At 34.6% G+C, this 20,472-nt stretch overlaps 1 protein-coding gene across 1 annotated transcript; it reads left to right on the forward strand.

The window, feature by feature from the left end:
- Positions 1 to 3,898: 3,898 nt before the first annotated feature.
- On the forward strand, positions 3,899 to 18,973 carry LOC108365150 (basic-leucine zipper transcription factor A-like). The gene is made up of 2 exons (XM_017619109.1): positions 3,899 to 4,443; positions 17,138 to 18,973. Exons 1-2 carry the CDS (start codon positions 4,209 to 4,211, stop codon positions 18,229 to 18,231), a joined length of 1,329 nt encoding a protein of 442 aa, XP_017474598.1. The 5' UTR covers positions 3,899 to 4,208; the 3' UTR covers positions 18,232 to 18,973.
- Positions 18,974 to 20,472: the final 1,499 nt, after the last annotated feature.

Here is a 20,472-nt window from a genome sequence, read left to right on the forward strand (position 1 = left end):
ATTTTGAGTAAATTAGCGTCCTTAAATTTCGAAATATTGAAGTTTCTGAAATTTACCGTTATATGAAAAGCGGCCGTAATTTTAATCCGATTTCAACAATTTTCAACGCTTTGTTTTTATGTGGCAATCACAATAAAAATAGCGAGTTTAGTACAAATTGGTAGAACGGTTACCGATATACACATATGTGATCATAAGTGGGCGGTGCCACGCCCATTTTCCAAAATTTTATCATAAACGTATTTATTGGTAAAGAATTGCCGCAAGCATCAATTTTGAATAAGTTAGCTTTAATATTTACTGATTTATCGAAGATTTCGTATTTCTCTAAATTACCTTTACATAGGATGTGGGCGTGGTTATAGTCCGATTTTAAAAATTTTTGGCCATTTGGTATGCTGTACCAAGGCCAACAACTGTGCAATTTGGAAGAAATCGGTGTAGCGGTTACCAAGATATACACATGTCACCATAAGTGGGCGTGGCTACGCCCATTTTCCAAAAATTTATAGTGTTCTTAGTTTTCGTCTAAAAATTATTATAAATATTACTTTTGANAAGGCCAACAACTGTGCCAAGTTTGGAAGAAATTGGTGCAGCGGTTACCAAGATATACACATGTCACCATAAGTGGGCGTGGCTACGCCCATTTTCCAAAAATTTATAGTGTTCTTAGTTTTCGTCTAAAAATTATTATAAATATTACTTTTGAGTGAATTATCTTCAGTAGTTACTAAAATATCGCAGTTTTCGTATTTCTGAAAATTACCGTTATATGGGAGGTAGGCGTGGTTATTGTCCGATTTTGCCCATTTTCAATACCGTCCGTCATACACCGAAAAGAAGTATACATACCAAGTTTCGTTAAAAGTGTGTTTGCATTGTTCAACTTTGCGTTCAACATTTGCGTTCAACTCAGCGCAGGGTTGCACGAAAAAAGTTGAATAGCTAAAAATATCAAAATATGAAAAATTATCAAAATATTCGCCATAAAAAGGTGTTTGCATTGTTCAACTTTGCATTCAACTTCTGGTTGAACGGCGTTTCAACTAAAAGCTTTCAACAAAGTTGGTTGCCAGCCAACATTTAGCCATTCAACTTTTTTTTCGTGCATCCCTGCGTTGAGTTGAACGTAAATGTTGAACGCAAAGTTGAACAATGCAAACACTGCTTAAGATATCTAAATTTTTACTCCAGTTATCGTGTGGACAAACGGACGAACAGACAGTCACCGCTTAATCGATTTCTCTTTTCATTCTGATCATTTATGTATACATTTGTCCATATCTATCTCGATTCGTTTTGCCTGTTACAAATAACCGTTATGTGAACAAAGTTATAATACCCTTGTGCAAAACGTTTTCTTATAAAAAAAAAACTGTCCAAAATGGAATCGGTTAAAAACTGGTTACAAAGTAATGCACTGGGCGACAATTGCCACCGCCAATGACATCGCCTGTAAAACTGGACAGTTGAAAGCATAGCTTGGGTATTGAGCTAGAACTGGTACTGTCGGCAAAAGGTTTAGTTCTACGCTAGTTCTAGGCTAGTCAGATTTTCTGCAGGGTGTGTACATACATATGCACGTGCACTNGTTACAAAGTAATGCACTGGGCGACAATTGCCACCGCCAATGACATCGCCTGTAAAACTGGACAGTTGAAAGCATAGCTTGGGTATTGAGCTAGAACTGGTACTGTCGGCAAAAGGTTTAGTTCTACGCTAGTTCTAGGCTAGTCAGATTTTCTGCAGGGTGTGTACATACATATGCACGTGCACTATATGTACATATTACATATAGTAAGAATAATTTCGACTTCTATGCATGCATTTATTCTATAGTTTTAAAATATTATATGTATACGTATATTATATAATATTTCATTAGAATAAAATAGTTTTATAAAAAGATCCATTTTACATGACTTTAGAGGATCGTGGAAAAACTCAAAATATTGCTTAAAGAAAATCTTACCAACTTAGCTGAAATAGAAGAATGCATACATGTTTAGCTGAAATAGAAAAATTTTATGCAATTCAATTTGCAATCAGCAAATCGATTTCACGCAAATATATTTTCGGCAAGCAAGCAAATGTACAAAAGCCCGCTCCTTTCCCCGTTTACCGCTTCTTTCTCTACACTTGTCGTTCTGACTTCCATTTTTATTTTAGATTTCGTTTTGATCCGACACAAGCACGCGCCTGTCTTCGCAAGCACCGCCTCTGCCTATCGCTTATTAGATTTCTGTTTCTCTTTTCCTATTCGTTCTTATTTTTTCATTTTGCTTTAAACTATGCTACACGCTAGTGCTTATTATATTTCTGTTCCTCTTTCCTTTTCGTTCTTATTTTTTCATTTTGCTTTGAACTATGGTAAATTTGGTTGTAGTGTGGTGGCACGGAACAATTTTTGGTATGGTGGCAGTCGCCGACACTTCTCTGCCGACACCGTCCGTCGAGTCAGTGTTGCCACTGCGTTAGCATTTAAAGTATCCATAAAAAATCGAAAACTGTATCCAAATGTATCCACCGAAAAGAGCGGACATTTTTACGCAGTGCATCTATGGAAAACAAACTCGGCCTCTTAACAAGCTTATAAACATGTAGTCATTATTTTCCCATCCTTAGACACGGATTTGGGAAGCAAAGGCGCGTAGTTATAGTCATAATTAAGTCGACCCTAAAGTTAATAGCAGCTTTTTGACAAAATTTTCAATAGGATATCTGTCAAAAAAGCTGAAATTAACTTTAGTGATGACTTAATTTTGACTATAACTACGGGCCTTTGTTTCCCAGATCTGTTTCTAAGAATCGAAAAATACTGACTACAACTACGGGCCAAAGTTTCCGCATGTTCGATTTTTATTACTACGAATAGATTCTCGAGAATACAGTTACATAACTACTACAGGTCGGAAAACTTTTTAAAATTTGAAAACTATATGGTGTTATTAAATGCACGTTTATGTAGCTAAAAATTTTATTTTTCAAAGTGACAAGAGTAAGGAATTTTTTTTTCTTGGTAGATGAGAGCAAACTGAAAACTGTTATAATAGCTCGTACATAACTAAAAAAAAAATTTCTTCAGCTCACCAATACTTATGGGAAAAGGTATCCAAATTTACACTGAGGAAAAAAACGAAATATCCCCCATTTAATTTAAGGCGAAAATGTATCCAATGGGATACATATGTATCAAAACGGCAACACTGCGTCGAGTGGTGCATTTCGTCGACGAGTGGTATATTTGTTCGACCGCACCTTAAAATTTCTGACGGCAATAAGTTCACAATTATGTGCATATGTATGTATGCTGCTGTGAGTTGCACATATGTACATACATACGCATGTACACAATATGTACATATTACATATAGTAAAAATAATTTCGACTTCTATGCATGCATTTATTCTATAGTTTTATAATATTATATGTATACGTATATTATATAATATTTTATTAGAATAAAATAGTTTTGTAAAAAGGTCCATTTTACATGACTTTAGACGATTGTGGAAAAACTCAAAATATTGCTTAAAGAAAATCTTATCAACTTAGCTGAAATAGAAGAATGCATACATGTTTAGTTGAAATAGAAAAATGCATACATGTATGCAAAAATCAATTTCNTCCAATCAGCAAATCGATTTCACGCAAATATCATATTTTCGGCAAGCAAGCAAATGTACAAAAGCCCCTTCCTTTCCCCGTTTACCGCTTCTTTCTCTACACTTGTCGTTCTGACTTCCATTTTTATTTTAGATTTCGTTTTGATCCGACACAAGCACGCGCCTGTCTTCGCAAGCACCGCCTCTGCCTATCGCTTATTAGATTTCTGTTTCTCTTTTCCTATTCGTTCTTATTTTTTCATTTTGCTTTAAACTATGGTAAATTTCGTCGCATTGTGGTGGAACGGAACAACCTTTGATGTGGCGGCAGCCGACATTCCGTCGACGAATGGTGCATTTCGTCGGCGAGGGTGTAGTTGCTCGACCGCAACTCAAAATTTTTGGCGAGAATTAGTTCACACTTAAAATGCGCCTTCTCATTCATATGGGTACGTGCTCTGGTATAAATGCGCGGAAATGAAAGATTATAAAGAAAAAAGGCTAACGTCTTTCATACGGAAAATTTTGCCGAGACGTTCGGACGTGGTTCTTACTCGAATTTTTATTCCTGACCTAATCGCGCGCTCTAAACCTACGAAATGTCCAGCATTCGCCGCTGCGTCGTCCGGGGCTGCCCCATCACCAGCTTGCAGGCCAAATTGTTTGGATGGCCAAAGGACCAGGGGATGGCCCAAAAGTGGAGGCAAAACCTGGGGATTTCGCCAGACGCCCACATTGCCCCAACCAACACCTTTATTTGTGGCGACCACTTTCCTGACTACGCCATTGGAGGCCAGCGACTGAAGAGTGGGGCGGTCCCAACCCTCAACCTTGGTAAGTTGTTTTGATTCAGTTTAGTTCAATGAGTTGATAAGTGAGTGCAGTGGACATACATATGTGTGTAGAAATATGTATGTATGTATGTATGTATGTATGTATGTGTATATGCATGTACATACCATCCAGAGGAAAACTTAAAATAGTGAATCAAATTTCTTTAAAAATACAATGAGTGCATTCCAAAATAGTAAATATGCATACATATGGGCTATTCCATGGTGACTGGTGAAAGTGATTACATACATACATATGTATGAAGTCAAAGTTTCTACAGACAGCTACTTTTTATTTTTAATATCTTTAGACAGATAAATGAAATATAGTCATTTAGCTATAGGTAACTAATGAAATAGTGATAAAAATGGAACTTTAAAATTTGTCGTTTATTATTTTACGTGGAATGACCCATATGTATGTATTATGCCTGTTTGTGTGTGTGTACATATGTATGTCATTTGCTCCTTTGTGTGTTTTTCAAAACTTTAAACGTGTGTAAATGTGTGACTGGTGGGGCAGGTCCTTGTGACTAGTGAAAGTGATTATGTATAATTCTTATGCCTGTTTTTGTATGTGTATAATAGGGATAATTAATGATGAATTTAATAATTTATTGAGGAAGTGGAGTTTATAGTTAAATTCTAGTTGGTACTTAAGTTAGTTGTAGCTTTTTGCCATAATTTTTACGCGGTTTGTACCTTAAACGACGATATGTATGTATAGGAATGTATAATGAATGTATGTATGTATGAATGTACCTTAGGGTGGTCCAAAAATGTATGGGAGAAAAGTAAAATCGGAAATTTAATGCTCTCACCCCCTAGGATTGTTCTATACCGAAAAAAGTATACCCCTGTTTTTTTATTTTAAAATCAAAATATATTTAGAGGTCGCTCAAAGCGCTCAAAGTTTCCCATGTATTTTGTATGGGGAACAAATACTTTTCGTAGAAATGGCATAGAATCCATGAAAATCAAAATTTTTCAATCTGAAAACTCTGCTTCTCTTCAGAGGACTTCAGAGAATAATGCCCAATTGTTTATTTAAACGTTTTTTACCGCCCAATTCTGTGTTTTCTTGATACATTTTTTGTAAAGAAATTGTATCAAGATTTTTATCAAGTAAAAGCTCCCTTCGCATTCTGTATCAATATTTATAAAACAAAAAGCTCTACGATTTCCACATGAGTGGAACTGATTTCCACATGAGTGGATGTGATTTCATTGTCACATATGAAAAATATGAATTTAAAAGCAAAAAAGCTTTTGACTGCCGTAGCCGAGTAGGTAGAGATGTCGACCATAATTCCGTGTATCGCAGGTTCGAATGCCGGCAAATGATTTATTTAGCTGTTAGAAACAAATTTATTGATATACAAAATTTATACATTTCACATGAAAATTCAATTTCAAGAAAAGAGCTTTTGATTTCTGTGCTAGAATTTCAATTCTTGATAAATAATAAAAAATTGACAAATTATAAAGATTTTCAATTTATCAAGTGCACAGAATCGGGCTGTTAATTTAAACTATTTTTTCTTTTTTTCTTTTGTATATTTCTGTTTGTATATTTGATTTTTTTTGGGATATTTCGGAGACCCTTAAAAAATAGTTAAAATTAAAAAATGTTTAAATAAACAATTGGGCATTATTCTCTGAAGTCTTCTGAAGAGAAGCAGAGTTTTCAGATTGAAAAATTTCGATTTCCATGGATTCTATGCCATTTCTACGAAAAGTCTTTTTTTCCCCCATACAAAATACATGGGAAACTTTGAGCGCTTTGAGCGACGTCTAAATATATTTTGATTTTAAAATAAAAAAACAGGAGTATATTTTTTTCGGTATAGAACAATCCTAGGGGGTGAGAGCATTAAATTTTCGACTTTACTTTTTTTTGGACCACCCTAATGTACCTATAATGAAAATATATCTTATGAATTTTATTGAGAGCTGGATTTTAAGCTTTTGCTGTCAATTTTCTTGAAGAAATAAATACTCTAACAGTTTTTTCCTTGAGGGATGCGAACTGATTTTAGAAATTTTGATTTTCGAATTCTTTATTTATAAGCTAATATGGTACATTCGGTGATGTGTGTGTTTCATAATATGTATCATATAAAATATTTAGGACCAGAAGAAGATGTCGTTTTGCAGCATGCTACTGAGGAGGCAAAGGGGTACCGCATTTGCTGCGTTCAGGGCCGCTCTTCCCATGACGACCAGACCCTATTTGTCTTCCCGAAGGCGGAAGTTGCCTTCAATAATTGGGCCTTAGTTTGTAGTTTGAAAGTGCGATTTCCGCCAAATAAAAAAATTTCACGTCACTTTCATAAGAGATATTTATCAAAAACCCGACTTCTAAAGGGGGCTTTTCCTCTGTTCAATTTGCCACCTCAAATTCCGAGTGAGCCAAATAGCTGCTCCTCTGAATTAATACTTCAGCCTGTTAAGCATGTAAGTCGGAAGGCGACTTGTCACTTGAGGAATTTCAACATTTCTCTGATTTAGAGGTCAAAAGACAGCGCTTTGATGTTCGCGGCACTGAGGAGAGCCTTAGCAATGAACCTGGTTTCTGCGACCATGAGCCTTTCGCTCGGGATGCGCGTATTTATCAGGATAACGCGAGAAAGCAATCCATACGAATTGAAGAGTTGCAAAACGAAATCGTCGCGTTGAAGCAGCAAATTTCTCGTTTGCAAACATATGCAATAATAGCTTCGCCCGATTGTAGCGATGACGCTTGAAATTTTGCTAGAATGATAGTACGGTCGGTTAGCTCCTACACGGACACGTAAACAACTTTAGCTCAAAATATTAATTACATGTCGACTAAAGCCTAAAATTGTATGCGGGATGACTTTAAGTTTTCACTTCCTCCCAAAAAAATCCCTTTTTCGATGGCGCCCTATTAAATATGTATCGCCGGGCATAGATTCTAAAGTAATTGAAAGCTTAAAACATATCGTTTCTGAAATACGGTTGCAAGACGAACTGATTTTATCAGTACAGTACTGATTTTTTAACTCTTGTACTGATTTTATTCATTTCTTCAATCAGTACGCTAATATCCTGATTTTTCAAAATTTTTACTGATTTGTACTGAATTTCCAATTCAAACAAACAACTAGGATTTTCTTAAGGTTTTTACATAACGTTGGAACTTCCTTAAACTGTACTGTAAAAAGTAAGAAGATAATTAAAAAATTAATACAAAAAGAAATATCAATCGTTTTATGGGCATATCGCCGGGCGTTACGTATCAGTTGCGATAATAGGTTTGTTCCACTAGCTACTCGAGGCAGCTTCCAGTTACACATACGCGTTCCACAAGTAAGTTTTAGAGTTTCTTTGATATACGCTCACAGTTTGAACTTTGCACGAGTTTTTCTACAAGTAGCTTCTGGAACAACCCTAATATTGAGGGCTTATATTCAATATCCTCTGTCTGCAATTTTCACAAAAACAACTTTGTGATGTTAGAACCTATCTGGGTCTTATTTGTCATCACCGGTGTTAATTCTGACTTTGCAATTTAAAAGTAAATTGTTCTGTCAAGCGTGATACAAGGTCAGCATTAACATCACCGAGGACAGTTAAGTCTTAGGTGGATTTTTATATTAGAATCTCATTTTTGTGAAAAATGCCGATAGAGGGTATTGAATATATGTAAGCCCTCGATATGTTGCTGGTTTAATTATTTAAAAAGAAGGCTGACGTTTTTTTCGAGTGTTGCTAGTTATCTCGAAAATAACTCAGTTTAATAACAACAAATTTGAATATTCGAATGGGTTTTGCCTATAACTTACAATTTTTTTTTAACAATTTATTCATATTGCAAAAGAGTTTTGCATACAAGATATAGAGTTAGATACTCTTTTTAGGGAATTCTTAGTCCTTCAAAGTTTTTGTGTTGTTGAAAAAATTAATTTAAGACATGAGGAATTATAGATGAAGCCCTTTTCCACAGTTTGAAAAAATATGTATTTTTTTTCAATACCACACTCAAACGAAGCAACTGAGAGGATCTTAAGTATAAAGTTTTCTACCTGGCGCAAAGAAAGAAACCGGCTTCTAATTAAAATTTTTAAATTGAACTTAATATTAAAAGTAATTTTAAAATGAAAAATGTAGAATTCTTCGACTATTCAAACGCTGCATATGGAAATGATCTCATTATTGCTATTCAAAAATGTCGTAAATATAAAATACTGTGTATAATGATGTGTACACCCATGTTAAAATGAATAAAACTTTTCTTATGAACTATATTTTATTTATATACCAAAATATTGTTAAAAACAACTACTCTGGCGTTTTAAGGTATTTCTGATACATACATTCATAATTTTGCTTTGAAAAAAAAATGTACTGAAAAGTACTGATTTTTTTAGCATGAAAAATCTGGCAACCCTATTTCTGAAATTTCTCCCTCCGAGCGGTTTTGCGAAATATTATTCGGCGAAATTTCTATTAAAAAAGATCTCGTTTACAATAAAAGTAGAGACATTATTGACGGTTTCGTGGATATTGGTGACGGTAATCGCGACCTCAATGTTGCCGACAAATGTGGTTTTTTCATGGTGAAAGCCATCGCGGCGGATTGGAAATATGTCCTTTCCTATTATATGGTAAAAGGCGGTATGTCGGCTTCAAGTCTTTTGAATTCCTTAACGGATAATATTAAAACGGTTGAAGGCCTCAGCTTAAGCGTCAAAGCCATTAATGCGATCAAGGCCCAACCAACGTTCGTCTCTTTAAACTTTTAAATGTCTCCGCGGAAAGTCCGTCCTTTATTTTCAATGGAAAAAAATCCACTGTCTTTGCGACTACTTCCACTTGATTAAATCGGCTCGGAATAACTTATTAAAGCACGATTTAAAAACTATGGATGACATCGCGAGCGGTAAAGTCATTCGTTAATTATATTCGGTAGATAAAGCCAATGTAAACTTCATGGTATATCCTGAGCTTACAGCCAGTGTTGCCAACTTTTGATTTTCAAAAAGCACCAAAAACTTATCAAAAAAGCGGTTTATCACACTAAAATCAAAAGATGCTTTTTTCATAACGAGTTTGTATTTAACAAAAGCAAAAAATTAAGAATATTTACAAGAATACATACATAAATCAATACACAAAATTTTTCGCTCATAACGATTGAATAGCCTCTACACATGCTATGATGACTCATACGTACGACGTAATATCGAAGTACTGCGCATTAAAACTGGTATATCTCGAGAAAGAAAAATCGAATCGCAACAAATGAAAATGATGCCATAATTGGAAATGAGCAAAAAATTTGATGTTTTCATTATATAACCTCAAATGTCAAAATAATGTGTTTGTTGTAAACAAGGCGCATTCATTTTACAAAAAAAACACATCATTTTGGCATTCAGAAGGACTACGGCGAAAATCTAAATTCGCCAGTGACACCACCTTGTATACATTCGCATTGATGTGGTGCAAGCGAATTTTGGGAACGCGCTCATAGCCGTTTTTCATTTTCCTTTCAACGTTTAAAAAATCTTGAGTAAAGTGTTTTGCACATGTTTCACTATATCCCTGGCTCTTTCATAGTCTCTAATGTTTTTTGCTTTATTTGAACTTTATTGTCATTATACGTAGTGACTTTGCAGAGAGATCAAGCAATTTATGAATCATGTTACGGTCTCATTTCGCTGCCATGTGAAACATGTTTTTTCGCACTCATGGATTTTCCTTCTACTGTCTTCCTAATCTATATAGCCAACATTTCCTTTTTAAACAAAAATGAAAAATCACACTACTTTTAATGACATTGAGCTCGTTCGCTTCCAAGGAAATTATTTCAGCATTATAATATACAACGAAATCACTTTTAGTGGAATGCTAGTTGAGATATCATAGTAGATTTTAGTATACTTAAGGCTGGTTTTCACTATGTCAAATTCAGTGGCATTTGCCCTCAAATAAGTGAAAACACATTGTCAAATGGGATCAGAATGCGGTTTATCGATTGATTTGGATCAGGATAGGTCTTTAGTCGTGGACATGCGCTGCGAAATCGGTTGTATGTCAGTTTTTCGCCCATAATATCATCGGCAAAGGTATGGATAAAGGAGATAAAGTTGTGCGTCAAAATATGACATATGAAAACCAGTCGTTAGTTCGGCTCTTGTGAATTTTTTTGATTTGGCTTAGAAATAGTCCACATTTCATTCCGCGTACGTTATAGAGAGGAATTTTTTTTTAAATATGTGAAAAATTATATAGTAGCATGATTCTCTCAAGGCTCTCTTTGAATTTAGAAACTTAACTCAGAAATCAAAAATCTATAGTTCTCCAAGTTTCTGAGGGAAGTTGTTTTTTGCGTAACTGCATACACGACCTGCCCATTTGCCAGATATGCCATTTTCAAGTCAAGTCTAAAAGCCTGATTTCGGCAACTTAACTTAACGGAACTTATAACTTAGAAAATCAAAATTAAGCAGATTTCGACCGGGTTTTAAGCCAGACAATCCGGGCAAGGGAAATTATTGACATTTTACCATATTATAAGAAAACGAATATAGTACTGCCCAAAATAATAGCAGTACAACATTTGTACCAAATTTTACTATTTTTGTTTTTTTTTAGTGTTTATTAATTTTGTATAGAGTTTGCACGAAACATAAAAAAACAACAAACTCTTTAAAATTTCAAGATTTTTAATTCGAATTTCTATAAAAAATTTTGTGTAAGCAGTCTTATGGCATATTAAAATCATTTTAATCACACATTTAATCTTTTCAATTAATTCTGTTTAAAGCTCTACCCAGAATTGCAGCGGACGATGGTAAGCGGTCGACGGTTAACCGCTGTCAAATTTAAAACTCACAAAGGCATATGGAATGGCTAATATTTGCGGCGGCAGCGGTTTTATCGCCGACGTTTTTCGGTTGATTTAAATATGTTTCTATTTTTACCGCCCACCGGGGACGGCACAATGTTGATTGAGTGTTCATTGTAGTAATTTTGATTATTTTCGCAAGTTCGGATATGTTGTTATCCGTTTTTATTTCCAGAAAATTTAAACATGCACGTACCGAAACAATGTTTAATTTTAATGATAATTTTGAAATCAAAATGACAACTGTCGGCGCCGCAATTGTGTTTACTCTGACGGATTTCACTGCGGCAACTTTACAGCTGTTCACTTACCGCCGACCGCTCTACCGTCATACGCTCTAATTCTGGGTAGAGTTTAAGACGCTCCATGTTTGCTTGGGCTTCATCTCCAGCCAACCATTTCGCGTTTTTAAACAGTAATACGGTTACCATGAAATTCAGAAGTTGCTTTCTGTGCTCAAAACAATCTCCAGCTTCTGAAAACCATTCCGAAAATTCTTCATTTGTTTTTTTTAATAAGCGCGTTAACAATTTGTTCATGAACATATTGTAAGAGACTTAATAATAAAAACCCATTGAAGGGTCCAATTTGGCGCGATTCCGTAGACAAGCTTAACTGGCTCAAGGACCATATTAAATTCATTTCCTCGATTCAACTTCCTAATAATATAAATTCCTTTGACCCGGTCGAAATCTGCTTAATTTTGATTTTCTAAGTTATAAGTTCCGTTAAGTTAAGTTAAGTTGCCGAAATCAGGCTTTTAGACTTGACTTGAAAATGGCATATCTGGCAAATGGGCAGGTCGTGTATGCAGTTACGCAAAAAACAACTTCACTCAGAAACTTAGAGAACTATAGATTTTTGATTTCTGAGTTAAGTTTCTAAATTCAAAGAGAGCCTTGAGAGAATCATGCTACTATATAATTTTTCACATATTTAAAAAAAAATTCCTCTCTATAACGTACGCGGAATGAAATGTGGACTATTTCTAAGCCAAATCAAAAAAATTCACAAGAGCCGAACTAACGACTGGTTTTCATATGTCATATTTTGACGCCAAAATTTGGCGACATATTTTGACACAACTTCATCTCCTTTATCCATACCTTTGCCGATGATATTATGGGCCAAAAACTGACATACAACCGATTTCGCAGCGCATGTACACGACTAAAGACCTATCCTGATCCAAATCAATCGATAAACCGCATTCTGATCCCATTTGACAATGTGTTTTCACTTATTTGACGGCAAATGCCACTGAATTTGACATAGTGAAAACCAGCCTTAAGTATACTAAAATCTACTATGATATCTCAACTAGCATTCCACTAAAAGTGATCTCGTTGTATATTATAATGCTGAAATAATTTCCTTGGAAGCGAACGAGCTCAATGTCATTAAAAGTAACGTGATTTTTAATTTTTGTTTAAAAGGGAAATGTTGGCTATATAGAAAAAGAAGACAGTAGAAGGATAATCAATGAGTGCGAAAAACATGTTTCACATGGCAGCGAAATGAGACCGTAACAAGATTCATAAATGGCTTGATCTCTCTGCAAAGTCACTACGTATAATGACAATAAAGTTCAAATAAAGCAAAAAACATTAGAGACTATGAAAGAGCCAGGGATATAGTGAAACATGTGCAAAACACTTTACTCAAGATTTTTTAAACGTTGGAAAGGAAAATGAAAAACGGCTATGAGCGCTTTCCCAAAATTAGCTTGCGCCACATCAATGCGAATTTATACAAGGTGGTGTCGCTGGCGAATTTAGATTTTCGCCGTAGTCCTTCTGAATGCCAAAATGATGTGTTTTTTTGTAAAATGAATTCGCCTTGTTTACAACAAACACATTATTTTGACATTCCGAAGACATTCCCATACTAATTTGATTTAGATCCGATCATTGGATCATGAAATATATATATATATTTTTTTAAGTCGGTTTTTTTTTGCTAAAAATTACTTGTTACTGCATCTGTTCGTATTTTCGATTTTTTGTAGAAATGTAATTCATCTGGTAATAGAAAACGGAACTTCTAAATAAAGACATTAAATAAAATAAAAACCACAAACAATTGAAACGCGTAAATACATTTATTTCCATTGTAATTTTGTATAAATTTTTAACCAACATATATAAACGTTTAAAATTTTACGTGTATAAACGCAAGTGCTGAGAATAAAATAAAAGAGTAAAGGTAATAGGTGGCACGCTGGGTAATCGTTTCTAAGTTTTTAGGTAAGTTAAGTGTAAGTCTTGCATAACCTGGCTTTAAGACATGTGGAAGATAGATGGTCTTGCCTAATCTGACCAACTATTTCATAACTCAAAGAAGTACAGAAACTTAAAACCAAAAATAGTATGAAAGTAATGAGAAAATCGTAAAAGCAGAATATACCAAAACGGTAACAGTGTACCAATTCAACAAATAAATTTTATTAATTAAAAATCTATACTATTTATTATTATAAGACAAGGCCCTTATTCCCAGCCTTCTGCTAATCGTACAGGAACAAGTCATGTATCGAATTAAAGTGCTCGAAACTGCTGAAACTTTGCACGAACATTTCAAATTTAAAAATCATTAGACCACTTTTGAAATATTTGCATGGAGTTCTACATTGAACAAAGCATTGCTACCTTCATTTCAATAGGCAGCAAGTGCGGAGCGCTCTGAATATGGAATAAAAACCGACGACCGCAGTAACTCCTTTAAATAAGTTTTCGGAGTACCCCGATTATGGAGTTAAAAGGGACTCCCACGTTAACACCTCGAATGAGTGTTTTCGGAGGGCTCCGAATATGGGGTGAGAAGGCACTCAAAGTATTTTTTTTATCTTGTCTGTGAATTGAAAAGAAATTTTCAATCAAGAAGAAACTGATCGTCGTTTTCGAATATTCCTGAAAAGAGAACCGCAAAAAACTCTTTAATACTTATTAATTATAAACAAAATTAAGAAAATTTTGAAAACCCGTAAGGTCACCTTTTCGGTCTATTATCGGACTCCGCTGGTATGCTGGGTACAATATTTTTGAAGAACTTAATTGTTTTTATTTTCAATTTTACATGTATATATGATTTTAAAATCCTCGAAAACTTAAAAAAAATCATTGCCGACGAATTGTTTTAATTAAATGTGAGATTATTTCACATTTCTTTTGCAAGTTAGGTAAGGTCAAGAACTCTCTCCAGACCCAAAAATTAAGATAAGTACACTAAGAGTTTGTTTTGCGAGATGTAAATTTAGTCGACTGGGTCGTTCAACCTCAGCCTAGTGTAAGTAATCAAAACCACTTGAAGGACTGAGCAATTTCGTGTCTAAAAAATAAACAATGTACGATAGTTAATAAGGAAATAATGGTTATAATGTTGCCCGGATAAGAAAATGTTTACTATGGCATCGATACTGTCGTTTCTGAATATCCACAGAAGCAAGCAAGATTCGCCACAGAATTTTTAAACTCTCTAACACCTTTTAATTTTTCTTGATTGAGTAGTCATTTATAATGAAATTTGTCAGCTAGAGAAGTGAAGTGATTGAAAGTCATGATTTATGTATTGATCTATGAGTACCTTTCTTAAATGAGATCACTAACCTTTTAAATTTTTTTGAAACAGTCAAAGAAATTTCAACTTAAAAGGTTATCAAACAGGTATTAGAGCAAAACCAACATTTATGTGTATTTTGTTGTTGCTTATCTAAATTGTCAAAAACTGTTTTGATTTTGATTAAAAATTAAATAAAAAAAGATTTGGAAAAAAAGTTCGTGCGACTTTCTTTACTGGTAAATTTTGTTTGCTTCTCGAAGCATTGATGGATTGATCCATCATATGCAAGGCCCAGTAACCAGCGTTTGTGCTGCGGAGTTAGGTGAACGTTCCACACGTACCTTTTTAATCGCTTGTTTTGTATGGGAAAATGTTTCACATGCAAAAAGATTTTGACAATTTATGTGAGAAGAAATGAAAAAATATTTGACATTTTAGAGAGCGAATAATTTGAAAAAGAAAAAAATAAATCAAATCAGCTGCTCTAATGATACGGAAAACAAATTTTGTTCATGCGTTATATGGAAAAACACCCTCCACAAAAAAATCTAAAAAAATTAGCGTTAATTTTTAGTGACTTGAAACTTCCACTTTATTATACTAAAATTGAATGAGCTACAAAACTGCTTACTCAAACTGTTTCTAGTAAATCTAACTAAAAAAATTTAAATTTTGATGGGCATTTTTTTAAGTTTAATTAGTTTTTGTGAACTTTGTGCAAGCTCTGAAACTTTTATTTATGTGATTTCTGATATATGTATGTATATAGATCGACCCATAAATTAAATGAAATTTTTTAACAATAAATAAACAAAAGTTGCCAACAGCATCATTTTGAATTTCGCTGCTACTATCTTGTTCGCCGCTGTATATAAACTTAGCGAACCAACATGAAAAATAAATCGCATATATCCAAGATTTGCTGTTTGTTTTGCCGCTAATTAGTTGTGGAAAACAAAGTGTAAAAAATAATTTTATCGTTCTTTTATTTTATTGTTATTATTTTTTTTTTGAGATAAGGTGGTTTACTAACTTTATACAAATCAACTGGGCAACTTTGCTCCAATAAAGAAATAACAAAATCTTCATAAGCGGGAAACAAAATATTGCGCTACTAGACACAGTAGCCGACAGTCAGTACCCTACCCAGTTGCCATACGTAATGCGAATATTAGAATAAATATCCTTGTCAAGTTTGTTCAAGATTCATAGAAATTTACTATAAACTTGTGATCACCTTGTCACCTTCTGCATGATCTTCGCCTCAAATAACAATTATCTATTATTTGAGTAAATAATAACTGGATCGATTGATCCCATTATCGGCGCAATCATCCGATTGTCGTCGCATTTCATGTACCGATAATGTGAAAAAACACAATTTTTCGAAATGCGGAAATCTTAGTCAAAATTGTGCTGACTATAATCAACCAAAATTTATATTGCTGTACCGATAATGTGAATACTCTATTGCTCATTGTAGAACAATCAAATTGTACGAAATGCGCCGATTTTTATCGGGCGCTCGTGCCACGATCAAAGTCGAAAATTTGCCTTGCCTTCAAATATTGAAGACGTAAATTTTTTCCTGAAACTAGTATGAAATGAACTTTTTTAACAGATGTTTGCAAAACGTGGATGACAAAGAAAAAACCAAAATGTTCAACGCCAAGCCCAGAAATTTTGTATCGAAATTTAAGCATTTTAAGAACTCACCAAAAAAAATCCGTTAATTTTTATTATAAGAAATATAAACCGGGAATTTCGTCAACTTTAAACTTTTATTATTCGAACTTAAAAAATTCAATTTAAACCCACCCATCCCATACGGAAGACCTTCACAGCCAAAATTACCGTTACGAGTAGGTATCGTTACTTTATATCCGATATTTTTCATGTATCGATATTTTCTTACGATACTACTTTCAAGTAAAGGTATCGATACCTGCATGGTATCGTTCATCTCTAAGATTGGCCAATATGCACCGAAAAAGTTTGTAATAAATGCAATGTTAACTAACAGGCTACATACACCAATTGTGGTTCGGAAAATTTTACAACTTTATCTATGAATATCGCTTACCAGAAATCGTAATATTATCCCTTGTAGAAATCGTAATATTATCCCTTGGTACAACAATACAACCGCTGCCCGTCAGCGTACGATTTATTTTGTGCTTTTGCTGTTCCTTTTTTTCGTTGTCTTGCTTAATTCCTAAACTAAACAAGTATTCTCTCTTATTTGTTATTCATCTTCCAGAATACTATCAGATCAGCGATGACGATCTTAACGATGATTCGGTACTTGAGATAGCTGAACGTACCAATGGCCAAAATTTAAGACTGGGTAGACGCGGCAGCTATGAACGTGCTTGGACTACGGAAGCTACACGTGCGCTAATACACGTACGTGGTTCTATGCAGGCCAAGTTTTCTGAGGGTCGACAAAAACGGACTGAACTTTGGCTTCACATCACACGAGAACTCCAAAATTTAGGCTTTCACTACAGCGAAGCAAAAGTGCAAAAGAAATGGCACAATATAATTATTACCTACAGTAAAAACTTACCTAAGAAGATTACAAGTGGATGTGTGCAATGGGAATTCTTCGAAGATATGCACAAGTACTTGAAGGACAAAAAAGTGGATATGAGCGATTTCCAATACCAATCGGCGTCTAATCACAAACCGCCGGTAGAGCAGCAGCAGCAGCAGCAAGAGCTGCCACAGCAGAAGCAGCAGCCGCAGTCGGAACGGCAACAGCACCAGCACCAGCAGCCGCAACAGCAGCCACAACCGCAGCCGCAGCCGCAGCCCTTGCCGATTAGTTTTCAACAATCACTAGAAGTCAATTGTAGTCAATTGCAGACGCCTTCCCTACAAACTGAAGTTACGCCCCAATATAGTGAAGGGAATCAATTGGCGCTATTGGCCAACACGGCCGCAATAGACTTGGATAAATTTAATGATGAGTTCGATGAGGATTCGACGGTTATGTCTGTGCTGAAGCAGCAAAAGTTGGAATTCAGCCCTGCTGAGCTGCCGCTGGAGATACAACACACGAATGGCTACGAACACGTTGGCAGCCGCGGAAAATGTGATAATGACGAGTTCCCGCCGATATGCAATGGGTCACAGGACGATGGGACGTGGTGGAAGGACTATTTTGAACGGAAGCTGGAGGTGGAGCGTGAGAAAATTCAGTGCCAAAAGGAACTGCACCGTGAGCAAATGCAATTCCATAAAATGTCGCTACTACAGCAGGAGAGTATTGAACGTCTGAAAATTGATGCGATCAACAGCTTGACGGCGACGCTTCAGAAACTGGTGGAGACGAAAAACCGAAAGGTGTAGAATAGAAATTTTAATTTTATTCAAAGTAGTTATTGTTTAAGACAACAAAGTTTAAGGTACAAATGTACAACTACTGGAGTCAGTGGCATAGCCAGGGGGAGATTAGGTAAAGATTTCCCCAACTTCAATGAACTAACATTTTTAATTTTTGATTTATAATTTTTTTATTTCAGACAATATAATTTTCTATAAATTCTGAAAAAATGGATTATACTATACATTAATGAACTGAAATAAAAATTAATGTACTTTTTTTTTTAAATCTACATATGTAAATCATTCAGGCTCCACGGATTACATGGCTGAACTAAAAATATATTACGGTAAAAATAGCCCATATATGAAATAATACGCACAGGCGACGCCTCTGACTGTTGTGTGTCTCACCTTTAAGTTATCGCGGAAAATTACACGGTGTTACAAAAAAAAAAAAAAAAATTGCACGCAATTTTTAAGTGACCAAGTACAGGTCGTAGAGCTGGCCGAGTAACTCACGAAACTTTTTTCAAAATTTTTCCAACACCCTCCAATCCTCAACTTATCCTTAAAGTAGTTTCTCCTACTCAACTTAACTTAGTTTAGCCAATTTTTGGACTTAGTCAAGAATAAGCTGATTAAAACGTAGGCCAATGTTGGGCTTAGCCTAGAATTTGAATATGAATAGGTCCAAAAAACCCAGCCTAAACAATTTTTATTTTTGCTGTTTAAAGAAACAAAAAGTTTTGTGAGCACGTCGTAGATACCCAGCCAGCAGAGAAACGTACTTTTTGCCGAAAGTGCAGTTTTCGTAAATTTTTCGTTTCCGGAAATGTTCAGAAAACGATTTTCATATTTGTTCATTTTTCGTATCCGAAAAATGTCATCATCTTATTTCAAAACAATAATTTTAAAATATTTGTTCAAACTGAGTATTTGAAAACATGTATACATATTCGCCAGTAGCTGAGTGTGCAGAGAAGTGTGCTACTATTGTTGTAGCTTTCAGGAGGTCCCAGGTTCGAATTCCGTCAGAAGCAACACATTAAAATTAGTTATTCAAGTTGAAATAATTGCTGAATATTAAATTTGTTTTTGGTTTGGTGTCCTGTAACTATGAGAAAGTTTCTGTGAAGTTCATAATGAAATCGTTTTCAACGAAAAATTGAATCAGACAAATTTCAGGAAAACAGCTGAAAGCGCATCCGTTTTACAACATTTTCGATAGTTTTCTGCACATACACTTTAGTGGGAGAATTGATCTGAAAAACGTCCGAAAACGGAATCGGAAAACGGATGAAACATCAGGTTTTTATACGAAATTGTTTCCATTTTCGGATACGTTTCCGGATATTTTGCTGTCTGGATGTTTATGTACATACATACGTAAATACATATCGCTAGCTTAGAGTGAAAAGTTGCTAAGTCCACTTTTTATAAAAACTCATATTTTGATATAGGAGGCTATAGAAATTGAATATGCATCGTTTCGAAAATTATAAAGGTACTTATTTTATTTTTTCCTTTTCATAAGCAATAAAAGAACAATTTGCTAAGCCCAAAAGAAACTCTACAAATCCGATAAGGCCAAAATAATACGACATCTTTTAATAAATATCGAATCCTTCTGATTCTTATGGAGTTTTGCTTTGCTTTAAACACGCAAAATGTTTGATTCAAAGTCTGGCGAAATAGTTAAAGAAAATGGCCATAAGAAGATTTTTTCCTCTCCTGTAAAATTTTTAAAATGGGACATAGCAACTTTTCTTTCTAAGCTTCTACAACATTTTTTGCCAAATTTCAAAAGAAAATAATCTCCCCTAGTTACTTCGGAGAATGTTTAATTCCGAGTAAAACCATTCATTAAAATCAATAAAATAGTTATGAAGTTATGACATCTTTTATAGAGACAAATTCAAATTTTTCTATACAAACTATTGAAACCTCAAAGTGAATTCAATGCAACGGATTCAAATTTTTTGTGAAATTACATCGAAGTAATTTTGGAAGGAATCTTTGGAAAATTCATATCATTCATATCTATAAGTGGTATGTACGTACCTAGTTTTACTCGGAATTAAACATTAATTTCGAAGTAGTGACTAACAGGCAGTTTCACCAAATTATTTAAGTGAAAATTACTTTAATTTTCGAATTTTTGGTTTCACCAATCAATTTTTAATTTTGATTTAAGTGACCTATGCTCTTCATTTAAATAAAAATTAAATTAGAATAACCACACTCAGAGGTGTTACACGTTTAATC

Source organism: Rhagoletis zephyria, unplaced genomic scaffold (genome assembly GCF_001687245.7).
Source record: "Rhagoletis zephyria isolate East Lansing unplaced genomic scaffold, Rhagoletis_zephyria_1.1 Rzeph_scaffold_01787, whole genome shotgun sequence".
Classification (NCBI taxonomy): Eukaryota; Metazoa; Arthropoda; class Insecta; order Diptera; family Tephritidae; genus Rhagoletis; species Rhagoletis zephyria.